We start from the raw sequence: 27,627 nt of genomic DNA on the forward strand, positions 1-27,627 counted from the left end.
CTTAGAGGTGCAGTCAGGTGCTCTTGTGGACTCATGTCCTTCCATGGTTTGCTGGTGTTGGGCCTGTGTTGCCCGCTGTCTGCCATGTCCAACTCCCCTGCAATGGTTTTCCTTATCTGCCTGCCAGGGGCCTCCCCTGGCCAGGCTTAGCTTTGAGGCAGGTTCTCGTCCCCAGATCGTGCCCCCTAGAGAGTTGGCGAGCATCTCCCAATTGTGTTGGGAGTATGAGAAGCAAGCAGAGCTCTGAGAGCTGTAAAGGCCGATGACCGTCTCCAGAAGTATTCATGACGCGGTGGGAGGGTTGAGTAGATGATGAGGGGACCATCAGTGTTTCCAGGCTCTTTAGCAGTGGGTAGGTGGCTCCAGAAGTTGATCTATCCCTGAACTATCACACTCCAGAGTCTAGAGCTGGGCTACCTTTCCCTAAGCACTTTTCCCCTCCCCCACACCAGTCCCCATTCTCCATAACTGCCTCACAGTCTTTTGCTATGGAGATATAGCAGAGTCAATTCAGGCTCCCTTCTTGTGGTTGGTTCCCATTCTTAAAGCCCCTAATTTTCAAGCAAACAGGGTTTCTTTCAACATATTGGCAGACCCGTCGCTGCCCTCCCAGTCACACAGAGTGACAGGATGGGATTCCTCTTGTCTGCTGACTCATCTGCTGGAGGAATCACTGTCTCACCAAACCCAAGGCTGGTGAGGATTGTAGGCTCGTCCTGAAGATGGGGCTCCCGGTGTCTTCGGCACCCCTACCCCATCACCACGTTCTGGAGAGCCCAGGGATGTGTTGTGTTCAGTTCATCTTGGTCTCTCCTGGGGTCACCGTTTTCTTTACACTTTCTGGATACGACATCACTGCCTTTGGGAACGTCTGATGTTCCCTCTCTTCCCCTCCTTGGAGTAGTTTTCTACCCTTTTAAAGAAAGGAATCTCATCCCACTTCAGGCACCAGGAATGAGAATCCGAATGAATGCCAGTTCCTTGGGTGGTAATGATATTAGAAGTTGGGAAATGCTGCCTTCGCAAAATGAAAAACCAAATAGGTCAGGACCACAGGGAGAATTTTCTCTAAGGGAATACTTACTGTCTGCTGTGACCAAAGCCGTTGTATCTAACAATTCACCGGGAAATTATAGCCACGTCACCAGAAACTGATCCTGAGCCAGATGAGGCAGGAGGAAGACTTAGAATTGCCTTTCTCTGAGGATGGACCAGAGTGACAAACAGGTGCAGCAGACCACCTCACCACCAGTCCTTGGGGGGGAGTGCACTAATTCCAGAGATGGGACATTGGTTTTCCAAGACATAGTACACAAATGGGGCATCTCCCTAGTCCCAAACCCAGAAGTTCCAAAGAGGGAAAACTGGGAAGGTGAACAGACAGAAAAAGGAGGAAGTGTGGGGTGGGGTTAATACTCCATAAGCCAAGTGTACTGACATACTCCGTCATCCCAGCATTTGGGTGGCAGAGGCAGGAACATAAGAAGGTCAATGATATCTTCAACCCTATAGTAAGTTTGAGACTAGTCGTAGCTACTTAGGAATCCAATCCAGAGTGAGACCTGGTTTCAAAAACAAAACAAGAATCCAAATAGAATGGAAAAAAAAAACCCAAAAACAAGAATAACTGCACTTTGTACACTAAATGCCCCGTTTACCTCCGTGACCTTGAACAAGCTATCTTAGATTTCTCTATCTAACATTCTTGTTCTTTTTAATTTTTAAGACATTATTTATGTCGGGGGTGGGGGGAGTGGGAGTAGGCATGGGCATGCATGTGCTATGGCCTGCTTGTAGTCAGAGAACAACACGTGGAATTGCCTCTTTCGTTCACCTTTACGTGGGTTTTGGGCATCGAACTCAGGTCCTCGGGCTTCACAGCAAGCCCCTTAATCTGCTGAGCCGTTTCACTGGCCTTAGGTTTCCCCTTCTGGATACTGGAGATGAGATTATAGTGCTTGCTCATTTGGGTTAATCAGATCCCGACATTTGCCAGTGGCATTGTTCGTGAGGATGGTAATGCTAGGCTGTGCATTTGTGTACTTACGGTCTCTCCCCAAAGAGATGTTCAGGTCAGAGCTCTGAAGTTTTGAGAAAATGATCAGTCTGCATGACTGAGAGAGAAGGAGTTTGTATGACAGCTTTTCTTGAATCCTCTTTGTTTTTAATGAGGTTTAAAAATCTGCCCATCCATAATGATCTTGTACAGAGAACTGACAGGGACTCTGGGAAGGATCTGAGATAGGATTCACAAAACATTTAGAGATAAATAACCTGGGCAGTCAGGATTTGAGAAAACGAAAAAATAATGATTATTAAGAACCCAAGTTTAGCCTTCTAAATGTTTTCCTTCCTTTTATGAAGATACCGACTTGACCAAGTTTCTAGAATGTTAAAGACTCATTATTTGAACTATGGCAAGAGCGGAGTCCACAGGGGAAGAAGCCCATGGTTGTTTTTCTGATATGAAAAGAAAGTAGTTTGCTTTCAGAATCCACCCATGTGCTGAGAGTTCCTGACAGCCAGGCACTTCTTTCAAGTCATGTGAAATCACAGCTTGCCTAATAGGAAACTTGATGAACGTTTTTCTCTGATGTTTCCGGAAACATGGGTGTGATTCCCCTGATCAAAAACCGGAGTTGCCATCTGGTGGAGAGCTATGTCTTTTAAACCTGTTTTGCTCCAAGAACTGAATCGTAAAGAGTTCAAACTGAGTTAAGTTATGAGCGTCTTCAGTACGTTTTGACTACAGTTGTTTATCCTCTGAAATGTTTAGTGTGGTTCTGTGTCAATGATGCCCATTGCTGAAAGGTCCTGATGAGCCCTTAGATGTTTGCGCCTCACAGGGTCAGTCTCCAAGACTGGAACTTTCTCCTTCCTTGAAAGAGCACTATAAATTGGCACCTAGTCTTGCTTTGACCACCGGGTATAAAGTAGATAGAGCCGGGCGGTGGTGGCGCACGCCTTTAATCCCAGCACTTGGGAGGCAGAGGCAGGCGGATCTCTGTAAGTTCGAGGCCAGCCTGGGCTACCAAGTGAGTTCCAGGAAAGGCGCAAAGCTACACAGAGAAACCCTGTCTCGAAAAACCAAAAAAAAAAAAAAAAAAAAGTAGATAGAAGGGGAGAAAATATCTAACACGTTGTATGAAATAATCAGCGGGCAGTTCATGGTCTTCTTGCAAATATTTGCCAATGTAAAGAAAGTACTGGTCCCAGAACTGGACCCACCCACCACTCTGGTCCTCTTTGCCAGCAGCAATGGTGGGTGGCTCAACCAAGGTCCCCCACCAGCTCCCCAGTGGTAAGGTCACTTCTAGGGGAAAATACTGTGACAGTGTTTGTAGTCTGCTTCTGGCTGGGTTGTTTCTTGATGTGCCTCCAAGAGGAGAGTCAGAAGCAGAGCTAAAAATTATTTTGGAGGTTGTACAGACTAGAGAGAAAAAAAATAGGAGCCCAGAAAAAGGTAATTTACCCAAGACCAAACGCCAAACAAATCATAAGACTGAAGCGCCAAGTACTGTTCCTGTGGCTTCAAAGCCCAACGGAAGCTTTAGACAAACTCAGAATCCAGACTCTTCCACAAAACTGTACCGTTCCCTTAGAAATAAAAGGGGTGTTCATGAAGTTCGTATTCAGCGATCCAGTCATTAAAATCCTATTTATGTAATCCGAATTTGTTAAGTATGACAGGGAATAATGAAATTTACTACCATTTGAAATACATTTGCATTCATATAATTTAAAATGTCTCACTTAGGAAGGAGCAGCTTCATCATCTTAAGTAAAACATGTCTCTGTGTATTATAGACTCATTTTGAAATCATTGCTAAGATCGGGGAACATACAGAAAAAATAAATAAATAACATCTCTTGCTCTCAACTCACCAGCCGGAAATAGAGCTCCACATCAACACACAAGTGTGCTGCTGTGTGATTTTTAGCTGTGAGTCCATGGGTTTGATTCCTGGGTCAACACAGGGAGGGACATTGGGCTTGGAACAAGCCTAGGAAGATTCCTACAGATAGGGAACTCTCGAGCTGGCTCTTGAACGAAGGTGACTAAGGACAGAGAGCAGTCACAGTCTGTGACAGCGGGTGGCAGATCTGAGGAGCAAGTGCTTCTATTTGGCTCTCTCCCAGGATTCCCAGTGGATGGGCGGGCAAGGATTAGACTGAAGAGCTGCGTGCCTCGTGATGATCGCGGTTTTGAGTTTTAACAGAAAGCGACGGGAAGAAAGTCTCTTTCTTGTAAAACTGCATGCTGCAAGCGAAGCAGTCGAGCCAGCTTTGGTGGCACGTACCTGTAATCCCAGCCCTCAAGAGTGTTTGGCCTGAGTTCAGTGCCAGCCTAAGCTGTAGAGTGAGTTCCCCCGCCAACCAGAGAGACATAGCAAGATCCTGTCTCAGAAAGGCAGTGGGCGGGGAGTCTGGGAAGATGGTTCGGTCAGTTGAGTACCTGCCGGGCAAGCATGAGGTCGAGGGTTCGGATCTCTGGAGCCCGTGTGAAAATCTGGAGCTGGTGGTACACTTTTGTCATCCCAGTCATTGTGAGCGAGGAGGTGGAGAGAGCTGGGTGGGGCTTTACTGGCCAGCTGGCCCAGGCTATTTGGCCAAGTTCCAAGCCAGAATGACACTCTCTCAAATAGAAAGTGGACGGTGCCTGATGAAGGACACGGAGACTGTCCACTGATTTCCACACGTATGCCCATACACGCACTTGTACACACAAGCACGCATACAAACAAAACCAAACAATGAACGAATAAGAGAATGAGTGAATAGGTCATTGTGAATCAAATCAGACGACCGTAAAGCTCGAGTTCTTTTTTTTTTTTTTTCCCCGTTCCTTAATGACAGACACCTTGGAGAGAATGGTGGACTCACTGGAAGCTAGTTGCAGAGCTGAGAGGAATCTTAATGTTCTTATCTATAAAATGGAGATCACTAGAGAGCTAGAAGAAGCCCGGAGGTTCAGGCTTATTGTTAACAGTGGGTAGACGCTGGCGTATTTGTCGTCAAAAAACGACCGACGTGGAGGAAGCTGGCTTAGGATGCTCAGGGTTCACTTTGACGTCTGGAGCTGAGAGCAGTTTCTCCGAGTCGCTGAACCTATATGGCTTCACCGAGTCTTTTCATGGGAATGACTTTGTTGGCTGCGTGGCTAGGAAAGCCATCGGTTAGCAATGGATCACATCCTCGCGGGGAATCTCTGCTGATTCCATTGTCCAGGAGGATGTGGGAAATGGGAACTTAAGTGGGCAGAGTGGTACCTCAAGAGTGACTGTGAAGAGCTATTGGCGAGTTAAAAGTAGACGAAGAAAATACAAAGACACATAGGCATTGGGAATACTAATTATTACCCTTCCCTCCTCAGGTTGACCGACAGATCCCTGCAAAGACAGAGAAAGTATATTTCACTTTTAATTTGCTCTAACATTGGAGCTCATTGTTTAAGGAAATTTCCTCATTTCTTAGCGACTGAAGGTATTTTTGCTATTGTGTCAAGTTAGAAATTTGCAATGCAGTGAAGCCCTGTCCATTTGGTTGTATTTAATGTCAAAATTAGATTTATTACCTCCAAGAATGCCCGTTTCTGCAGAAAAGATGGCTGTGGATCCCCATGGACAGTCCTAGCCAAGGGTTTGCTCATGAGCATGATGTCTTCAGCAGTGTTCAGAACCCTCTCCTGTCTCCAGATCCAAACGGTGGGTCAAGAGTGACGGGAGAACCAGGATGCATAGTAGTGACACTCACACATTCATGGCCACTGGGATGGGGATTCCATGCTAACCCAGACAATGGCTGCCAGCATATCTATACCTTCTCATCAGTTCCAAGCCATGGACTGTACCATGAATCTTAGAAGGTCTTATTAATAGAAAAAACCCGGAGTCGGGTGTTGTGGTAAATTCTGAAAGATCAGAGAGACAGAACAAGCCACAGCCAACCTCACCTCCCCAATGGACTATATATAATAAAATGAAGTATTTGACAACCAGAAGGACCCCACTGAATATTCTATAGACTAATAGGTTTACTCTGTGTGTTCTGTTCGGTTAGTGCTCCTATATCCCGCCCTGTAAGAGAGAAAACCAGAAGAACTTGGAAAGTGTCATGAACTGGCAACAATACTGGAAAGATGAGATCGGTTCCCAGCCATTTACTTGTTATTTTAATCAACATCAAAGGTAAGTCAATACTTGTACGTGCATATCCATCTTGGTTGCTTGGGTGGATGTATTACGTGGGCAAATCGCAGTTTGGGCCCGCTTGGGAAAAGTGCGACTTGGAGATAACCTCAAGTTCTTTGGAGCCTGTGCTCTCCGTTCTTTCTAGCGTGAGGGAGCCGCCTCTTGCTCCGCTGGATGGGAGGTATATAAAGATCATACAGGACAAAATGAGAGGGCTGGGGAAGGAAGGCAGGGAGGGATGGAGAAGGGATGGAGGAAGGGAGGGCGAGGTGGATGGATGGATGGATGGAAGGAGGGAGGGGAAGCCTGTACCCCAGATGTACCGTGTGGATACACTACACGTGGCGGTGACCGTTGCTAAGGAACACTGTGCACTGTCAGCGTGCTGTGAGACTTACAGGCTATTGCGCGCAAGCTTAAGTGTTATGCGGCGTTCGAACTACATCAGTTCTTCACCCTTCGTTGTCCTTCCGATTCTAATGAAGTATCAAAATGTGTCCACACCGTCCAAACTCTGCCTGCCTCAGGAGCCCTCGATGTACCATACCGATATGTCAAGATGACCGCTTGGGTCAGGACGCTTGCCTGGTCACGTACGAAGCTAATTTTCGACATGCATTGTTGGATGGCGCACGGTTACTTCAACCCTTCCTCCCGTAATCTCTCTCTTGGTGAACGGCACTGCCCATTCATCTGTTCACCTAGCCCAGAACCATCCAAGTGGCCATTAATTAGTTCCGTCCTTTACTCCCCTTGCCCTGTATTCGGCGTCCTGTGGATATCCCTGTGTGGTGACGCTTAGATCAGATACGGATTTTTGTTTTCTCAGCTCTATCGCTGTGGTCATCTATTATGACCTGTCACCTCTACACTGTGCCACGCCATGCCATTATCCATGCTGCTGCCCAGGCCAGGTCTCTAAGCCCAGGAGTCTAGTCAGGTCACAGATAGTTCTCAGAATAAAGTCTTGCCTGTCTTGGCATAGTCTCTATGTCAGGTCCCTGTCACTGCCTAGCAACATGGCTCACCGTGGCAGTGGTATCTTGTGCTTCTGTGGGTTGGCGGGGCTCACTTGCCGCTAGGGGCAGGCTAAGATAGGTGTGTGATCCAGGATGAATACTGGTTATTGATAAAGACCATCAGTCTTCCCTTACCTCAGTGTTCAGAAAGCTACAATGCCTTCCTTAAAGCGTGGCGGTATGGCAGCCACATTCAAGGCAGGAAAGCCTCAGCTCTAGAATTAGAAGAAGATATCACTTCTGACGTGTTCTATTGGTCAAAACAGAGCCATCAGGGTTCATGGTGTATTGACAGAGCTCACCCCTGCCACCACTGCCCAGTAAGCGCTGGAAGATTTGTGGTCGTGTTTATGGATAGGGTGTAGTTTCCCCAGTTCCACATGTTGCAGACACGAGTGTGTCTTTCTGGGAATTAGTAAACTTCACATGATCAGTTCCTTTTTCTAGACCTAAACAAATCGTGTCATAGCATACCCTTGAATTACAGTAGGACAGTGTCACCTAAGTGACATGAGGAAAAAGATGTTGTCTGAGCACAGTCAAGAAGGAAGGTGCTACAGAAAAAAACAGAAATGCAGCCAGGCGGTGGTGGTGGCACACGCCTTTAATCCCAGCACTCGGGAGGCAGAGGCAGGCGGATCTCTGTGAGTTCGAGGCCAGCCTGGTCTACAAAGCGAGTTCCAGGAAAGGTGCAAAGCTACACAGGGAAACCCTATCTCAAAAAACCAAAAAAAAAAAAAAAAAAAAAAAAAAAAAAACCCACAACAACAACAAAAAATGGAAATGCCATCTGCCAGGTTTGTCTTACATGTCCCATAGATAACCGTGAACAAGTTTGTCCCAGAGATCTGGAACCCTGGCTTCAAAGGAGCTTTTTAAAGTGCATCATGGGGCAGGAGAGATGGTTCAGTGGTTAGGAACACTGGCTGCTTTTCCGAAGGACAGGGTTTTGATTCCCAGCACCCACATGACGGCTTACAATCATCCATAATTCTAGTTCCATGGCATCTGACACCCTCTTCTGGCCTCTGGGGTACCAGGCATGCAAACTGATGCACAGGCACATGCAAGTAAAACACTCATACACGTCAAGTAAAAAATTGAAAATAAAAAAAAAAATGCATCATTGACTAATTACATGAGAATCTCCGGCAGTCAGCCCAGGCATCAGCATCTTGACAGTCATCAGCCTTTAGGAAGTCTGACATAACCGAGGACTAAAACCACTTCTGGCTCGTATACCTGTCACTCTCTGTTGAAATTCTCCTGTTACACTTTATGTGCCTGTCTTGTTAAAGAGCATGCCCAGTCCTCTTGGTCTTTGTTTCTCTGGTGCCTAGCCCAGTGGGTGTGTCTCAGTGGATATTTGGTGAATGGACGAAGTAATGCAGTGTATTGACTTAATAAGGAGATTGAAGGAATGGGCATTCATTGATGAATATAGATGCTGAACTGATACAAGTATGACGTCATCAGCTAGGAATGAAAAGGGAACGGCCTTGAAATGGGGGCGCTGTACTGCAGCAACCAAGGCTTGAAAACAAGGCATTTTAGGTGTGTAGGTAATACACTGAGTGTTGGTTGTAACCTGAGCAGGTAGCTGGGGCTAGAATACTAAAAGGCCATTAACATCATACTAAAGACACTGTTTTTGTAATACAGGCAATAAATAGTCAGGCGAAGCTTTGTAAATTTTGCTTTTAACCAAAGATTGACGTAAGTAGAGTTTCTTATCTGGGGAGTTAACTGAGTTTCCCAATGTCGAGTGAGTGTGTGAGTGTAGAATGCATGTTGGGTATGGAAGATGAATTAAAGGCAGGCGGGAAGGAGAACGCTGGAGTGAAGACATGATCTTTGTAGTTTTGAATGACTGTTAGGTGCCACGTGAGTGATATTTTATTGAGATCACCTAATTTCTTATGAATACTAGTCCCAATTGGCTCCCAGGGAGGAAACAGAGTCTTAAGGAATTATGTGATTAATAGCCAGGGCATATAGCCAGCCCATAAGTAAAAAGAAATCCAGTTAGCCTGATTCCAAGCACTTTTTCTCTTAGCCATCTGCTGGATCTGATAGAGGTCTTTGGGGGCCTAAATGATGGTGGTGGTGGTGGTGACAGCAGCAGCGGCATCGTTGGTGGTGATAACAGGGATATTGTATCCAAAAGGCATTTTAGAGTGGGGACCAGCACACCTTCATGGCTGTGTACGTGATGAGGGAAAGAAATTTGATTGCATGAGACAAGTGTAGTTCAGCTGTGGCTGTGCCGAACTAGAGGTATTCACTCTCACGATGTCCGGAAGGTGCTTCAAAAAAGTTAGAAGTTCGAACTAACAGTCTAGGAACAGGAGATGGGGAGCAGTGTTAGATCTGAAACTCCTGGGCACACAAGCTGTAGTTGAGGCAAAGGGAAAGGATGTGTACCGGGACCACTATGAGAAGAGTAATGTTGATTGACGACATTTCAATCATAGGCAAGGAGGTGGAGGCAGAGTGGCCAGAGGCTGAGAGGAGAGTCCTAAGAACAGCACTTTGAAAGAGGACACTGTCCTGAAAGGCCTCTTGGAAGAGAAGGAGGCCATTGGGATCTATTCTCAGGAGGATTTGGCAACAGTGGGTCCCACCTCAGAAGACAGAGATGGGAATCATTTTATATTTAAGCCAAATTGACACTGTGAGGGCAATTAGTGAGTGCACCAAACTGTGACGTTCTCTGTGTCAGAGAAAAGTCAGGCTGAAGCAGCAGCCTACGGTAAAGAGAAAATAATTGCTAATCACATACCCGGTAAAGGGGTCATCTGCAAAGTATAGAAAGAGATCCTGCAACCTGAGAGCTATAACAACAGGAGTAGGCTTTTCACATGGGCTGAGGACCTGAAATGTTTCCCCAGGAGTCACAGAAAGGCGGACAGGTGTGTAAACCATTATTGACATTGTTTATCATCCGAGAAATGCAATTCAAAGCCACAGTGAGGTATCACTTTACCCTTCCAAGACAGCTCTTATTCTTTAAAGGATGAAACTGAGAAAGACAGCTGTTGGTGGGGGCGGGGGGGAGGAGGCTCAGCTGTATCCGGAAGTACATTAACAGTGCTACAGCCACGGTGGGAGGCAGTGTGGCAATCCTGCCATAACACCCAAAGTGCCAAACCACCAAGTAATTCCGCGGCTGGATATTAATTTCAGAAATAATACTTGAAATTGGGATATCAAAAGGCCCACCGTGTTTCTGTATTTGTTGCCATAACATTCACAATAGCCGAGATCAAGAAACGCTCTGAATGTCCGTGGACAGATGAACGGATGAAGAAGACGTGGTGTGTGGCAAGTGGATGCCTGGAGTCTCAGCTCCTTGGAAGTCTAAAGCAGGAGGATGGTTGGAGCCCGAGAATCTAAGACCAGCCTGTGCAATACAGTAAGACTGTGCAGCCCATGCCCTCTTAAGAGGACAAGAAATACAGAACCAAACACAAAAGAAAAATGTGGTTTACACGTGCAATGGGCTACCTTCAAAAAGGGGTGGGATGCTGAGATGGCGTATCAGTTAAATGTCTGTGCTACCCAGCCTGATGACTTGAGTTCAGTATCTGGAAACGTCATGGTAGAAGAAGGAGGGAACTGACTCCGGGCAAACTGCCCTGTGACCTCCACTGGCATGCCTTGGTGAGCATACCCACACACATGCGTGTGTGTGCACACACAATAGACACATAACCGCTAAAATTTTAAAAGGAGGAAATTCTGTTGTGGGGCAGCCCGGATGAACTTTGGGGATATTGTGCTCATTGAAATAAGTTGGTCACAGAAAAGCAAATCCTCTGTGGTGGTAGGCGTCTGAAACAGTCAGATTCACAGATGACAGAGTGACATGGTGGTAGTTGCTCGTGGCTGGGGAGAGAGAAATATGGGGGCTTACTAATCTACAGGTGTGACGCTTCCCTCAGGTGGGCTGAAACCTCTAGAGAGCTATGTACGACGTTGTGCCGCTTGTCAAACTCCAGGGTAGTCTATGTTTCACGGTTTGTCAAGCTCCAGCAGGGCTGATGTACGTGTGAACTCACAGAGACTGTGCCAGCGTGCACAAGGCCTGTCCAAGTTCAAGCCCCACAAAAATCCCAGTGCGGAGAAGAGGAAGTGGATGGCAAGTCCTACCCCTAACCAAGAAGCTATTCACTCGTGATACCTGCTGGGAAAGGGGAAAATCTGTTTCCTTCAATGGAGTGACACTGGATATATAAGCCACACTCCAGGGTAGGTTCCACGCTCAGGAGTAGCCGGCCAACATAGAACAGACTTCAGACTTCATTTATTTATTTATTTATTTATTTATTTATTTATTTATTTTTGCGGGGGGGGGGGATTGCTTGTTTTGCTTTTGGGGTTGCTTTTTTTTTTGAGAAACAGAGAGAAAGGGAGAGAGAACATGAGCTTGGGTGTATAGGGAAGTGGGCAGGATTTAGAAGTTGGGGGAGGGGAAAGGATATGCTCTAAATAACATTGCATGAAAAAAATTGCAAAGCCCATACAAAAGTTTGTTGAGCGGTCGGATCTTATGTTAAAGTTCTTACCACAATAATCTACGAGTTTGGGGAAGCACTGGATAGCTGGAAGGGCAGAGAGAATGCATGTAGAGAAACGAGCCTGCTACAGAGTTAAACTGACCGGAAAAAGGAAAGAAATTAAACGTGTAACGTGAGGGCGGTAAAATGGGAGCACTGCCTGAGTGAGGAGCAGGAGACAGGAAGAAAGGAAGAATTCCCTCAGTAGGGAGCCCTTTTCTTGTGAGGTGGGAGCGAAGACAGGGAACAGGCCGTTGTGGTGGTCAGCACACTTTTGTTCTGAGCCATTCCTTAGCTGCATCGGATTTCTCCTGAGGCACCAGCCCTGGACTGGGCACTGATTTCAGAACGCAGGTGGAGGCAGACGTCTCTCTCCTGCCAGCTGCCCCGCCTCGCTGGCGATGATCCAGCTATCGCTTTCCCCGCTCCTCACTCTCTTCTCCTTTGTAAAGGGTTGCCTCTCATGCGGGCTTGAGTCCCCAGCCCCCGTCCAGAAGGACTGTCCCTCCACAGTAGTGACAACTATCGGGTAGGAGCAAGCCTTCTACCATATACTCAACAGAAGACACTGACCTCTCGATACTTCTGGTCCCAAATGTGCAGAGTCTGAAGCCCAAGCAGTGGTTTAATTCCCTTCCAGGACCATAATGTCCTGCGGTTCAATCCAATTAGGCGACTACATACCTGGACAGACCAATCCCACTAGTTGAAGTGTGCTCTCAATCTCAACATACTTCCTCGCTGCTGCTACCAACCTGCTGTCCCAAGACTCCCCCTGCACGTTTTGGCCAATGTGCACAAAATCAGGGGTCCCCGTGGCCCTCCTCCACGGGCTCAGTTACATGCTGGAAAGACCGGCTCACAGAACTCAGGGAACACTCACTCACTATGCCAGGTGTTTACAAGAGACTCGGCTCAGAAACTGCCATATGGAATGTAGACGGGGCAATTAGACACTCTGTCCTGCACTGCACGCCGCCCTTCTGGCATGCGGTTGTGCTCACCGGAACTCCCCCTTTGTAGGCATCACTGGCGACTAAGTCAGCTTGCGGCTCCCGTCCCTTCCTGGAGGTCAGAGGGCAGTGCTGACCGACCATTCCAGCTCTTTGATCACAAGCTGGTTTCTCTGTAAGCAATGCCCCCACCCTCTCAGGGTCACCTCATTAGTGTTAGCGTCAACTCCAGTGAGAAAGGAAAGAGCTTCTTGTGAACAAGAGGCGGCCCCGTTACCCCTACAATAGGAACTCTGCCCAGAATCCAGGGCCAAGGCAGAATAAATATTTCTGATTGTATCACATATCAGCCTCTTGGGTTCGTCTTCACGCAGCAGTTTCAGCCGGTCACACCTCCGTCAGAATGGATACACACCTCTGTCGTTCATGTCACCACCCTGTCTGCAAACTGTCGAGTAGAGACGGAAGTGAGGGTGTTTGTCACAGCCTGGCGACGAGGCACGATTCTCAAGTGACTCTGGAAAAGCAGGGGTTTCAGCTTGGTCCTTCCGTCTGACATATGTGAGAGGAAGCAGGGGTGTCGTTGAGGTGTGAGATGCGGGCGGCTCCCTGGTGCCATCCACTCTGGTGCATCTCTTACTACTGCCGCACATGGAGTCGAAAATAGACTCACGGCATCCACTCCAGATGCTCCTGGTGAGGTGAACTTTATATTGCAAGCAACCTTTAGATTTCACACAATCGTGGGAAATTAAGAGGCATAGTCACCAGGAACTTCCATTTTCAAGAAGCAGGTGGTATTTTTTTTTTTTAAATCTAAGGTAGAGATTATTGGAGTCTTGCTATTTAAGACTTACTGAGGTGAACCGTGTTCAGGAGGATAATCTGCAGGACCAGACAGCCAGCAGCAGTGGAAAGTCAGTCCTCATGTCCTATGGGTGACTTCATCCATTCATTTGCTCACAGCAGTTCATCTCCCTCATCCTTGGTACCCACAATCTTTCGAATGTGTAGACTTTGTGTCAATAGTGTTTGTTCGGGTAGGATTACTACATGTTTTCCTCATTGTTCCTCGGGCTTATCTTTTTTTTTCAGCAAAACCCACCTTAGGCCCCCTTAACAAAAATACTCTAATAGTAGAATGGGGATTCTACAGCCAGAACGCTGCTTTAAACAGGTGCATAGAGGTCTTCATCTCTGCCTTAACTGGTTGGCACCTGAGTAATGCAGGAAGTATGCGGATTACTGATAAAACGGCTATTTATTAAAGGATTATATTGGAGGGAATAACTCACTAATACAGGATAAGGCAAATTCAATCTCAGAGTCCTGGAAGGCTGAGAACTGGTCCCATGCTGCTTCACACCACCTGATTCGGTCCCCAACATCTAAGAGCGCGAGAGAAGGGGCCTATGTACGTGTTCCCCAGGTTTTAAGCTTAGCCAAGAGGCCATGCCCTAGGGGCTGGTACCTCAAGGCCACAGGTGTAATGAATACCAGCTACACCTGAGCAGGTGTGAATTTCCTTGGGAAGGGTTATTTCTTCCTTCTGGTACATCTGAATGGATGGGAGTTCACAGCTCACGTCATAGACTCATGCTCACAAACCCTCATCGAATGAATGAATCCAGCTCCAGCCCTCATATCATCTCTTGAATTCTGCTGTTGCTGATGTCTACATGGCTGAGATGACTCTAATTGGTCTTGTTAGCTTTGTTTGTTTGTTTGTTTTTACTGCCTTTGCTTGACTGGGTTGTGCCTCATTTTTTAAGACTCTTATTTGATCTTATCATCATCTTTGATTAATTTTTTTTCCTATTTCCAGTCCAGCTTCAAATTCTCCTACTGAGTTATGTGTCAGTCATGAGACCAAAAATAAATAAATAAATAAAACAAAACAGACATGTTCTCTGCCTTCTTGGAGCATATAGCTTACAGTGACAATATCACATAATTAACAAGTCAGGTAAAGCAATGGAGGAAGAACTATAGGTACTGCTTTGGGATACTATAACGTGATGGGGTGGTACAGATCCAAGTGAATCACGTTGGTAGAAGCAGAGATGGTTCAGGAACTCCCAACTAAGGTAGGTAAAAAGCAAGAAAAAGGAAGACTATTTTAGTGTGAGGCACTCTGGAGTACTGAGGCCAGGAAGCTTTTTTGAAGCTTGATAATTGTAAAGCCAGTGAGAGAGAAAGAGTGTGTGTGTGTGTGTGTGTGTGTGTGTGTGTGTGTGTGTGTGTATGTGTGTGTGTGGGGGGGTGTTCAGCTTTCCCCCTGCCTGTTGCCTGTTCTGGTCCACTCAAGTTACTGTTTCCCATAATGCCTTTGTTCCTTTCACCCTGTCCCCTTATGTGGGGACACCTTCGTTATTTTCACTACTAGATATTGGCACAGCGCAGTGTGGTTCTAGGATGGGCCTGGGCCCAGCCATTTCTTCCTCCTGTGATTCTGGGGGTATGATGGCCCCGGTATTCTATGCTCACACCTCACACCTTGGCTGGTGCCGTTACTTGCTTCCGTTCTGTATTCCCACGTCACCACGGTGGCTTTTCCGTGACTTTCCAGAGTTAAGTGAGTATTTGGGTCCACCCCTTCCAAATTAAGAACTGCTTAAAGGCAGCGACCACGTGACACCGAGGATCTGGATTTACGCTTCTCTCGCCTAACTTGGGTGAATGGCCCGACTCCTCTGCCTTGGTTTCCTCCTCACCTGTGAAGTGAGAGTGACCTTGTCTGTCTCGAGGAGTCTGGCTTTTATCTGGGTTATGGTAAAGAGTGCATATGCACAGCAGTGCATCCTAAGTAATTATGTATGTTTGTCTCCTTTCATCTTAATCCATATGTAGCAAGTAAGGATCAGGAACAAGTAGCTCGGTTATTCTCTGATTGGAGGCCTGGGCGCTGGCAGATTCAATAAATGGGGTTTTATTAGTGGATAAAGCAATATGACACACGCAAGAGAACGAGTCTATTGCTCAAAAAAAAAAAAGTAAATATGCTATACTTATGCCACTGAATGGATAGATTCTAATTCTGGGGTGTGTATTTTTACCCTTAGCATTTTAAAGACAGATGAACATAACAGCCTGAGTTCAAATGAGTAGAGAGCTCTGCAGAGCCCAGTTTGAAAGCCATTAAAGGAGAGAATGAAAAGCAATTGGTCAGAAAAGTGCTGCTCGCTCACATGGAGCTCGATTTTTCTCACCTATAAAATCTGATTGCCTGACAGCTTACCAGTCTTCTGCGGCTCCTTTGCACCCAAGCTGTGCGATTTCGACGACTCTTCGTTCTGAGTCTTGTACATTCAGAATAACTTAAGATGCTTTTATAAAACCCTAATGGTGCAAGAGAGAGAAAGTCAGGGAAGAGCCAAATGGTCCACGGTCAACGGAGGAGCGGGCAGTGCCATTACCTCACAGGAATTAGATTTTGTGAGGGTGACGCTATACGTAGATATGTGTGCTTCTGAATACATTTATAACACAGACAGTGAGAAACGCTTAGTTGCTTGTAATTTGTTTCTATCCCGTCTTTGCATTCCAGAAACAGATTTGCTCTAATAAACACCTTTATTTTTAATATATTTATAGATTTAATTTAAGTATATCATTGCCTATGCAGATTTTCTTTTCCTTTTTCTTTCTGCATTTTCTAGGACAAATTTCTAAAGAAAAAGATTCCTCATTTGTGGACTTCTTAGAATTAATTTGCATACAAAAAACGGGACCTGGGATTTTAATTTATTTAGTTGTTTTTATTGGCGGCAGGGTGGTGGGGGTGTAAGTTCATGCCACGGCCCACATGTGAAGATCAGAGGACGGCTCTCAGGAAAGGTTCTCCTTCCTCCTGTGGGGGCAGGTCTGTCTGGTGTCTGCTGCTGCCCTGTGTAGCCCAGGCTAGCCAGCCTGTGAGTTCCACCCCGTCGTCTCAACAAAGGATTACAGATCCAGCTTTCTTAATTAGATTCTGGGGATGGGTCTCAATCATCCCGCTTACAACTGCTGGACCATCTCTCTGGCTCAGACCTGAACTTTGAAGAAACCATTGAATCAGTTCACTGCTGTGTTTTATGTTAAAATTTTCGTTGCTGATGTTATTTTCTATATTCTGTGAGAGATATTTCTTGATCTTTGATTAGAGAAGGGCTTGATTTCATGGTTTTTTAAATTATTTGTTTTTATCTCATGTACATTGGTGTTTTGCCTGCATGTATGTCTGTATGACGGTATCAGGTCTCCTGGAACTAGAGTTACAGATGGTTGTGAGCTGCCATGTGGGTGCTGGGAATTGAACCTGGGTCCCTTGGAAGAGCAACCAGTGCTCTCAACCACTGAGCCATCTCTCCAGCCACCACCACCACCCCCTCCACATAGTTCTTTTTTTAAATGAGCATATTAGCTTTCTCTTTATACAGTGAGTTCAGTGACATATCATGAGTCTTAGAGAACAAAACAGCAAATCTGGAATCTTACCCAGATTGAGTCTTTCCCGTGTACATTTGTGTCTAGTTCCATATTGAGAGATTACATCAGAATTGAAGGCTCTGTTTCGTCTCCAAATCTGTACTTTGAAAAAAGTAGTGTTTGCTGTCTCCAGCAAGCTGTAGGATATGTATGGAATTCATTCCAACATTCCTTCCCAGCCTGCCTGACATCTAAACACCATGCATTATTTAAAATGTGAAATTGAGAGTCTATTTTCTGATGGTTAATCAGAATGTCTTTATGCCGGCGAGTTCATCTTCTAACGGCTTTTATCATCGTGGCAATAAAATCACACGTGTGATGTTATCAAATCGCTTTTCATTTAAGGTGCTTTATGCAGCCTTCAAAGAGAGCCGTAGGGGAATTCGGGAGGAAAAATACAAGAACCATAGGACAAGTAGGTCACAGAGTGCAGCATTATCCGCTGGTAGAATGCAGGACAGGGCTGTGCGTCAGGAGACTTCAGTTCTATGCATAGCTCTGTTCTTGACTCAGGGAATGACCTTGGGCCACTTACTGAAAAGTTCTTACCTCAGTTTCATATTAGCTACATTGGGGCCAGGAGGCGCTCGTGGCATATGGAGAGTGTGTGTGGAGCTCACGGACTCACAGACTGTCACATCTGTTCAGTCCTTTACTCCAATCCTTTGTTAAATAAAAAATGTGTGTGTGTGTGTGTGTGTGTGTGTGTGTGTGTGTGTGTGTGTGTGTGTGCTGAAACTGATTGACTCGCAAGAAGTGAGCCTCTTAAGGGTTTGTTTGAGTTTAAGAGTTTGAAGGAATACAGTCCATCCCCTGGGGGAAGGCCTTGTCAGCTGGATGGCTGGTGGGTTCTTCTGGAGGTAAGGAAGCAGAGAGCAGACAGGAAGTAGGGGCCAGACTGTGAGACCTCAAGGATCTCCCTTAGGGACCCTCTTCGTCCAGGGATGGTTCCCAACCCCTAAAGCTTCTAGACCCTTCCCAATAGCACCACCCAAGCTAACAGGAGGGCAGGTGTGGTGGGGCCCACCTTGGGAGGCAGAGGCAAAGGCAGGCAGATCTCAGAGTTGGAGGCCATCCTGCTCTACATAACACTCAAGCCAGCCACAGCTACATAGTGATACTGTCTTCTGAAAAAGGAAAAAAAAAGGCATTGCCAGCTGAGCACCAATTGTTCAAACACATGAGCCCAGGGGGAACATTGCATATTCAAAGCAGGGTAAATCCCAAATACACAAATGCCTGCCGCAACCTTTTCTGTATTGGAACAGCTTTGATAGCCACTGATATCTCTTCAGCACGCCTAGCCGTCTTCAGGCATTTTGAATTACCAAGAACTTATCTCTTGTTTTTTTTTTTAATTTTTTTTTTAATTTAATTAGCTCTTGGAGAGCTCTGTATCTCCACTAAGCAAGGGTGAGGTCGCTGGGGATGGGGAGAGGGCCATGGGGAGTCGCTGGCAGCAGAGCGCCTCTGTGGCGAAGTTTCTGGTGCCAGGGGATGGTAGCACAATGTTGAGACTCTCCTTGCTGTCTTGAAAGCCTGTGCTTAAACTGGCCAGCTTTACATTGCGCTTTACCACAGCCCTGCCTAGTGCCCTGGTCTCACACTGGAGGCAGACTGTCTTGTCTGAGTTTCATGGCAGACATAACACCTTTCGGGTTTCCAAGCCAGGGAGCAGCAGGCTGGAGCAGACACCTCCCTCTGCTGCTGCTGCTGCTGCTGCTGCTGCTGCTGCTGCTGCTGCTGCTGCTGCTCCACCACATCCCTTGGCTCCTCCTTCTGCTCCTCCCCCTGCTCCCCTGCTTCTCCTCCTACTGCTTCTCCTCTTGCACCTCCTCTTACTTCTTCTGCTCCTCCTCCTCTTCCTGCTCCCTCCTACCCCTTCTGTCTCTCTTCTCCCTCCCCTCCCCACCCGCCCCTCCCCTCCCCCTCCCCTCCCGCCTCTCCCCATCCCCTCCCTCCCCCCCTCTGTTTTCTGAGATGCATCCCTGCTATGTAGACTTGGCTGGTTTTAAACTGTGGCAATCCTCCTGTCTCTACCTCCTGAGAATGGGGACTGCAGGGATGCATCATGCCTGGCTGTGATGACCTTCTCTCTGCAACCTGAGCTGGCCTGTTCATCATGAATCAGAAACTTTCCGTTAACCACTCTTGAGTCTAGACACTAAAACGGCGTCCAGGACAGGGTACCTTGTAGGGCATTAGCCCTGAGTAGCTATGACACCTGTCAACTCACATACAGCTGATAATAAAGGCTTCTTCCACTCATGTCTGCTTTATATAAGCTGCTCACCCCCTGCCCCCATCTTCGCTCTGAGAGCATGGACTTGGCATGTTAGGTACCTGCTCCACTCTTGAGGTGCATCCTAGCCCTACATACTTCTCTGAAAGCAACTTTCCCCCAGTTTCTAAATTTGTAAGATTTGCGTTCTGGGCTTATGTACAAGCCCTGTTATTTATTTTTCTATAAATATATATTATTGATTCTAATTGATCGTGTTAGTCTCATGATTATTTTGAATCTTGATTCTAGTAGCTATTATACTGGTTGCTTCTATTCCAACACTCTTTGTGTAGGGAGGGGTGTGTGTGTGTGTGTGTGTGTGTGTGTGTGTGTGTGTGTGTCCCCGTCCATCTTTGTGTTGGTATACTTGTGTGCATGTACATGTGTGTTCACTCACGTGGAGAAGTCTTGGGTGTTGTTCCTCAGGTACCATCCATCATTTATTTAGAAGCATGATCTCTCCCTGACTAGGGAGCCCCAGGGACCTCTCTGTCACCACCTCCCCAACACTGAGATTACACGTGTGTGTCACCATGCCTGCCTCTGTAAGTGTAGGTTCTGGGGATCAAACTCATGTGCTTGTGCTTGCAAAGCACTTTACTGACTGAACCCTTAAATACGCTCCACCCTTAAATACCGTGGTAACCGTCAGTCGGAATAGCTTCGATGTTCTTATCCTAGTTGTTGATAGAGATGCTAAAAACCACTGGGACTTAGAGACCTGTTTCATACTGCCCCAGCCAGCGGTAGCTGACTTCTGTCCATCCTGCTACCTCTGTCAGAAGTCATTCAAATGCTTCATATATGTTAATTCCCCAGTTCTGCACAGTTGTACCACCAGTGCCCCGTCCATCGTCCTCATTATACAGAGCGGACCTGAAGCCCCGAGGGGTTAAGCAGCCTATCTGAACCACGTACCTGGCAGATAGTAGCCAGGATTCAAAACTTTTTTAAGCAGTGAACAAGAAGTGTACACATGTAGAGTACAGTGAGATGATGCAGCACATTCCTACATTGGACACCCATCAAATCAAACAATGCTGATCCCACCTCCTCGGACTTCTCTTGTTTCCGTAAAGCCTGTGGACTTCTGCTATCAAGTTCTACATACAATACATAGTAGGCTGTTGTAAGTTGTGTTTATCCTGTTGAGCTGTAGAATACGGCAACTTGTTTCTCCTATCTAACTTTATGGTGGTACTGTTGGCCGTCTCCATTTATCTGTCTTCGTGAGTCCCTCACACCCGCTATTGTGCTCTTCCTCGTCCTTGAGATCCACTTCGAACCTCTGCACTCCATACCCAGAGTGTCCCAGAAGTCTGTATGACTTCCTCCCCGATGAGAGTTCCTAACAGTGACCAGGGTCCTAGCCCGTGTTGGACTCTCACAACACAAGAGTCTCTGTTACTTCTGACCAGTGAATCATTACTGTAAACACTTCCCTGTGGTTACCACTGATGGCGACATAATCGGAAATGCCCCCCTGATGAATTTGAGCCTTTTCATGGGTGCACGCTCTCCCAATAAATTTGTTCCCCAAAGCCTCTATTGCTGTCCTTTCATATCTGCTCACAAGATATCCTCTCCACTCCCTGACCATCCCTAGGCACGTTTAAACACTCCTCTTTTCCTATTATCTCTGCACTGTGTGCAAATGTCCGTTGCATCTTGACATGGATCTTTGCCATAAGGAACAGCAAGCATCCAGAGAACACCGCAAACAAGCATGTGCCGATGTCGTGCAGGGTGGTGGGAGTGTAGACAGAAGAGAGTGTTCCCACCCTCACGTCTACTGCTCATGGGCAAGCCGACAAGTAGGGTGGCCCTGATGCCTGCCAGTCGTAGGTGTTAAGCAAATGTCGAGTGGCTGAATGGAAGAGAACCAAATCCCAAGAAAGTCTTTTTAAACGCCCAAGTAAATGTCTAGAAACCGTGCTTTAGATTTTTGAGGCCTATGACAAGGAAAGGTTGCATGTCTGTCTTGGGTTATGTACAGCATTAAGGCTTCCTGCGATTGCCCTTGCACGACTATGGGCAAAGAATAGCTGGGCGGTGGTGGCGCCCGCCTTTAATCCCAGCACTCGGGAGGCAGAGCCAGGCGGATCTCTGTGAGTTCGAGGCCAGCCTGGTCTACAGAGCGAGTTCCAGGACAGGCACCAAAACTACACAGAGAAACCCTGTCTCAAAAACAAACAAACGAACAAACAAAGTATATTGGTCTGGAATATTAATGGTCAGATAGCAAACAAAAAGAAAACAGATCTCACTAGGAATACATACACTGTTCACGCTGTTCACTGCATAGACGATTTCTGTGGATTTCAAACTCTTTTTTTTAACCATGTTCAGATGATCAGTCTGTTGTTAATTATTTACATATTGTTTTATTGAGCATTGAATATCCCATGCTACAGGGATAAAGTTAAGCTGCTAGCACACACAGGTGCCATTATTTAGTCACAAGTCACGGCTTTAACTGTTGTGCGAGCTTCTCAACAGCACTTGCTTTGTAGAAGCGTATTAAAGACAGACTTACCGTGTAGCAATAGAGCCTCCAAACTAATGCAGCTCAATTTTATAATTCAGAAGCATTTTAGTATCGGCTTCGTGCATTTTAACCAAGAGACACAATTGCCCAGCAGACAAGAAGAAGACTGAGTGTAAAGCTATTATTTAATTCATGTATCCAGTACTATGTAATTTAGGGGTCCAGACGCGTGAGTCATTGGTGGCCTGGATAGAAATGCTAGGACTGTTTTTCTTTTCTTACATGCAGTAGCAAAGTCTGTGTGTGTGTGTGTGTGTGTGTGTGTGTGTGTGTGTGTGTGTGTGTGTACACGTACTCTTTTAATTATTTAATTTAAAAATAGCTGCTTGGTGTACTATACATCATAATGAAACAGGCTTCTAACAACCGGGAACCTTGTAGAGTAAGCCAGTTGTAGTAGGAGGTAACCCTTCCTTCAGGCTTCCGTGATTACAGACGCTCAGCTACAAGGGGCATCAAGATCATGATGGGGAAATCTACAGAGACAACCGAACCAAACTAGTGGGAACTCATGAATGGTGGACCAAGAGCTATGAATTCTCCATAGGACTGGACTAGGCCCTCTGCATAGGCGAGACAGTTGTGTAGCTTGACTTGCTTAAGGGGACCCTGGCAGTGGGATCAGGATCCATCCCTGGTGCGGGTGCGGGCTTTTTGGAGCGCATTGCCTATGGTGGGACACCTTACGAAGCCTTGGGGCTTGGACCTGACTCAACTGAATGTACCAGGCTCTGCTGACTCCCCCTGGGAGGTCTTGCCTTGGAGGATGTGGGGATCTGAGGTGGGTTGGGGGAGAAGACTGGGGGGCGGAGGGCGGGAGGAGAGTGGGGATCTGTGGTTGGTATGTAAGAGGGATAAAAAATTTCTTAATAATAAAAGAAAGAAAAATAATAATTTTTTAAAAATTGAGAAAATCAAATACAGTAGAGTATATGACTTTTAGTGATGTGTAATTTGTATTAATCTGTGTTAAAAGGTATGAGAACTTGTGTATTAAATGAAGCATTTAAAATTGCAGAGAGAGAGAGAGAGAGAGAGAGAGAGAGAGAGAGAGAGAGAGAGATGCTCCGCTGGCCTTTTCCAACCCAAGGCGCATTTTTAAACCTTTCCTCACAGCTGCCAGAATAATAGTGTATAACTGATGTGTGAGGTGTATAATAGTGAAGAAATGGACACGTGAGTGGGTTGTCTTCATTGAGGATCTAATTATAGGAAATTGGACTTAACCTTGTCAGACATTAACAGTGATTAGCTGAGTAAATTATGGATCGAGTTGCTGTGGGGATGAGTCTGGATAGCCATGTGCCTGCCTGGGATCCTCTCTCGTGTCCATCCCATGCCGGTTGCATGTTGAAGCATGTGAGGCCAGAATGGGGATGTACCCTGAGGAGCAGGTTTGGGGGTCCCCCAGCACAGGGAGAGTACATCAGCAGGATGAGTTGGAAAAGCAGAGACTACTATACAGTGGGAGAGGCTGGGCTAGACAAGGATTTTATAAACAAACAGAGAGGGATCTGGGCAGATAGCTCAGTCGGTACTTGATTTTGATTCCCAGGAGGCATGTCAGTTAGGGAGAGAAACCCCGTGCGGGTAACAGATGCTTTTAGTCCTCACACTGGGAAGGCAGAAAAGACAGGCAGATCCCTGGGCATCACTCACCAGCCACCCTCAGCTTCGTGGCAAGTCCCATGCCAACAAAAGACCCTGTGTCTTAGGGTGACGGTCGCTGTGATGAAACACCATGACCAAAGCAACTTGGGGAGGAAAGGGTTTATGGGGCTTAAGCTTTCACATCACTGTTCATCACTGAAGGAGGTCAGGGCAGGAACTCAGGCAGGGCAGGGACCTGGAGGCGGGAGCTGGTGCAGAGGTCACAGAGGGGTGCTGCTTACTGGCTTGCTCAGCCTGCTTTCTTTCTTTTTTTTTTTTTTTTTTTTTTTTTTTTGGTTTTTCGAGACAGGGTTTCTCTGTGTAGCTTTGCGCCTTTCCTGGAGCTCACTTGGTAGCCCAGGCTGGCCTCGAACTCACAGAGATCCGCCTGGCTCTGCCTCCCAAGTGCTGGGATTAAAGGCGTGCGCCACCAACGCCCGGCTCAGCCTGCTTTCTTATAGAACCTGGGACCACCTGCCCTGGGATGGCACCACCCGTGATGGGTTGGGCCCTGCCTCATCAATCACTAATTAAGGAAGGGTCCTACAGGCTTGCCCACAGCCTGATCTTATGGCGGCATTTTCTTAATTGAGATTCCCTCCTTTCAGATGGCTTTAGCTTGTGTGTGTCATGTTGACATAAAACTGTCCAGCACATCTTGTCACCAAAAAAAAAAAAAAAAAAAAAAAATGGGGATAGTACCCAAGGAATGACCCCTGAGGTTGACTTCACACACACACACACACACACACACACACACACACACACACCTTGTCTCAAAAAAATGGGGATAGTACCCAAGTAATGACCCCTGACTTCTGACATACACACACACACACACACACACACACACACATACACGCTTGCGCGTGCGCACATGCATGAACATACACATCCGCATACCCACTCATAAAAAGCAAAAAGGCAGAGAGGAAAAGCCAAAGAGTAAATATGATCATTTGTTTGGGAAATTATCTGAAAATAGTTGGCACCGTCTGTAGAAAACACAAGCAAATACGCGTGACTGTTTAGGCAGACAGAGCTATGGCATTTGCAGCTTCGAACAAATATATGTGGCCTTTGAGAAGATCCCCCGCCAGTCTGGGATCTCGCTTCCTCCCCCCACCCCACTCCAGGTTTGCTCAGCTGCAGTTCGTGGGTTTGCACTCCATTCTTTGAAGCCCTCGGCCATCCCCGCCAGCGTGTGTTTGGCTCACATCTTGAGCTGAGCAGAATGCACTGCTCTTCTAGGTCCGGGAACCCCAGGGAGACCATCCAGGGGGAGTTAGTTGAGCCCGTTGCTCTGAGTCCATCGCTTTGTGGGGACCCCCTCTCCCCGCCCTCCCCCACTCCCCGGGTGTGGCTGAGCCTGCATGGTTCTACCCCCCATTTTGCTTCTCACTACTTTAGAAGCCCTCACCATCTTGATTTTTTTCTCTCAGGAATCGGGGTGGCGGGGGGGGGGCGGGGAGGGCGAGGGGGGGGCAGGGAGAGAATGTTTCTTGACCTCCTTTCAAATGCCATCATTCCACTGCGCGCAGTATGCCCTGTTGTGTTCAGACAGGAAGGTGATAACAGTGACATTTGAGGGGATTCCTTACCCTGCTTATTTCCTTGAGAACCAAAACGCTGAAGCTCCTGCCAGCCTCCCGGGCACCCAATGGAATCCCTGCTCGCTCGGGTGCGCTTATTTTGGGTTCCTGGGTGGTGTTTGTCATCCTCTCCCTGGAAACGGTTTCTCACGCCCACGTGGCAAGTGTGCGATCTGCGATGATGATTCCGTGTCCTCTTCGCCTTGGAGCGAGGGCTGAGAGCATGATTCAGCTCAGGGAGATGACAGAAAATGGGGCTGTTTTAGAGTGATCTTCCAAAAAACACGGTCTCCTTCTACGTGTGCAGTCAGTCACTCTGCTGGTGTGAGCCCCTGCACTGGAAACAGTCGGACTGGAACACTAAACTCCCGGTTGCAATGTTGGAGGGACCTAGAAGACATTGTTACGTTCTTGTTGCCATGAGAAAACACAGGAGGGGGGTGGTGGGGAAAGCAACTTAGAGGAGGGAGGCTTTATTTCGGCTCACAGTTCGAGGGTTCATGCCAGTAAGGTGGAGAAGCCTTGGTGATGAGTGTCTGTGACTGCTTGGCAGGAGCCAGAGGCAGCCGGCCGCATTACATCTGCAGGGAGAAAGCAGAGAGATGAGAACTAGTGTTATTTTTTTTTTTTTAAGTCAAAAGTTCATACTTTCTGCTTGCAAATCTTGACAGTGATGCCTGCTTCCTCCCTGCCCTCCCCATGGAGAAGTCAGGAGCTTTCACAGCCAGGGGTTACACATAACAAGTGTCTCATGCCAGCGCTTCAAGAGTCAGGTTGAGAAGACAGACAGGGTGTGTAAAAAAAGAGTGGGCACCTTAGCATGAATAGAACCAAAGGATGCATGTCAGTGTGGGAGCCCAGAGCTGTGGGTGTCTCAGGAAACCCGTTGAGACGGTCACTGATGCGGGCCACATCTGTAGCTAGGGACTTTCCTCAGCGTAATCTAGCTCTGTTAAATGATGTTGGTGGGATGAGTTTGGTGCAGAACCTCAGTTTATGTTCCTCATGGAGGCTCTAATGTGGGTAGGGGCTTTCTTCTTGCCTCTGCCTGACACATGTGTGGTCGAATGGGAAGACGTCATTTGCTTGTGAAGCCTGTCCTGTGTGTCTCCCTCGTTCCCTGTCAGCCTGCCACGCAGGATGGAATGCTCACAGTTCGTGACTCAGGGGATTTGAGAAGCAACAAAGGCCTCTGTGCCAGAAGGAATTTTAATGTGACCACAAGGACTGCCTGTGACTACCTCCTTATAATATTCAGGTGACAAAGATACCCGGAGAAGACAGTACCGCCACCATTCCAGAATCAGTTTTTAACCGAGTGATGACAATTATTCTCACTACTATCTCTTCTTACGTGCTCCCACATCAGGAAGCTACTGAAGCTCCTCTCTTCTGTATCTCATTTCGTTCTCAGGAGCAAGGCAGATTTTTATTATCCCACTGTTGTGGTTTGAATAGGAAATGCCCCCCCACACACACACACATACACACACACTCATGTGTTTGAACACTCGCTTTCCAACTGATGTCACTGTTTTGGAAGGTTGTAGAATGTTGAGGAGGTGGAGTCGGAGTCACAATAGAAGAAGTGGGTTTTCCAGCCTGCCTCGACTGTCTGTGCTCTGTTTCCTGAATAGGACACAATATGATCAGCTGGCACCAATGTCTTCCCCACCGTGACGAACTATGTCTCCTAAACTACAAGGCAAAATGAATCCTTCCAGTCTTCCTTATATTGATTTTTTTTTATCACAACAACAAGAAAAGTAATGAACACACACTTTACAGATGAGAACACTAAGATGTGAAGAACAGATTAAATGTTTACCTCAGGATCAGGTTTGTCTAAGTCAAGTGCGTGTTCTGAAATACTGCCCTGCACGTGCAGATTGTTCAGGTCTTTCCTGCGGCATGCACCTAATTACGCGCTCTCTGCCTTATAATTAATTCAACTCTTTATTGCTCCAAAATAACACACCTGCCACTTTCCTACTTCTCCCGCCACAGTCAAGTGCAATTTTTTTTTCTCTGCACACTCTGTATATGTGGATTTGACTTAAACTTCTTCCACAAAGGGTAGGCTACCCTCATGCATTACATATTGCCGCTCTCGGTCAGCCTGGGAAAGACGGTAGAGGATGACAGGAGGATGTGACTAACATTTATGGATGTGTGGTGAGCATGTTGTCCCTAGATAGGAACCCTCTGGAGCAAAACCACGCTCCTGAAATAACTACCATCCAGGCTTCTTAAAGTGCTTACTATAGCATCATTGCTAAAACCTGTGTGAGTCCGAATGAGCTCGGAATGGTGTAGGGGAAGAAAAGCCCTCTACTCCTTCAGATTTACTGGCTGGGGACC

At 46.8% G+C, this 27,627-nt stretch overlaps 1 protein-coding gene across 2 annotated transcripts in view; it reads left to right on the forward strand.

Moving 5' to 3' along the window:
* Kcnmb4 (potassium calcium-activated channel subfamily M regulatory beta subunit 4) overlaps nucleotides 1-27,627 on the forward strand; it is a 59,391-nt gene that overhangs the window by 21,105 nt on the left and 10,659 nt on the right. The window contains exons 2-3 of one of the 2 annotated variants that reach the window (XM_028877958.2): nucleotides 6,061-6,188; nucleotides 16,536-16,880. In XM_028877958.2, the coding sequence (XP_028733791.1) occupies nucleotides 6,061-6,188; nucleotides 16,536-16,626 (219 nt within the window). In that variant the 3' untranslated portion in view covers nucleotides 16,627-16,880. Of the gene's footprint in view, nucleotides 1-6,060; nucleotides 6,189-16,535; nucleotides 16,881-27,627 lie in introns of those variants that run through there. The other variant, XM_028877956.2, reaches the window with a different exon arrangement.

Source organism: Peromyscus leucopus, chromosome 18 (genome assembly GCF_004664715.2).
Source record: "Peromyscus leucopus breed LL Stock chromosome 18, UCI_PerLeu_2.1, whole genome shotgun sequence".
Lineage (NCBI taxonomy): Eukaryota > Metazoa > Chordata > Mammalia > Rodentia > Cricetidae > Peromyscus > Peromyscus leucopus.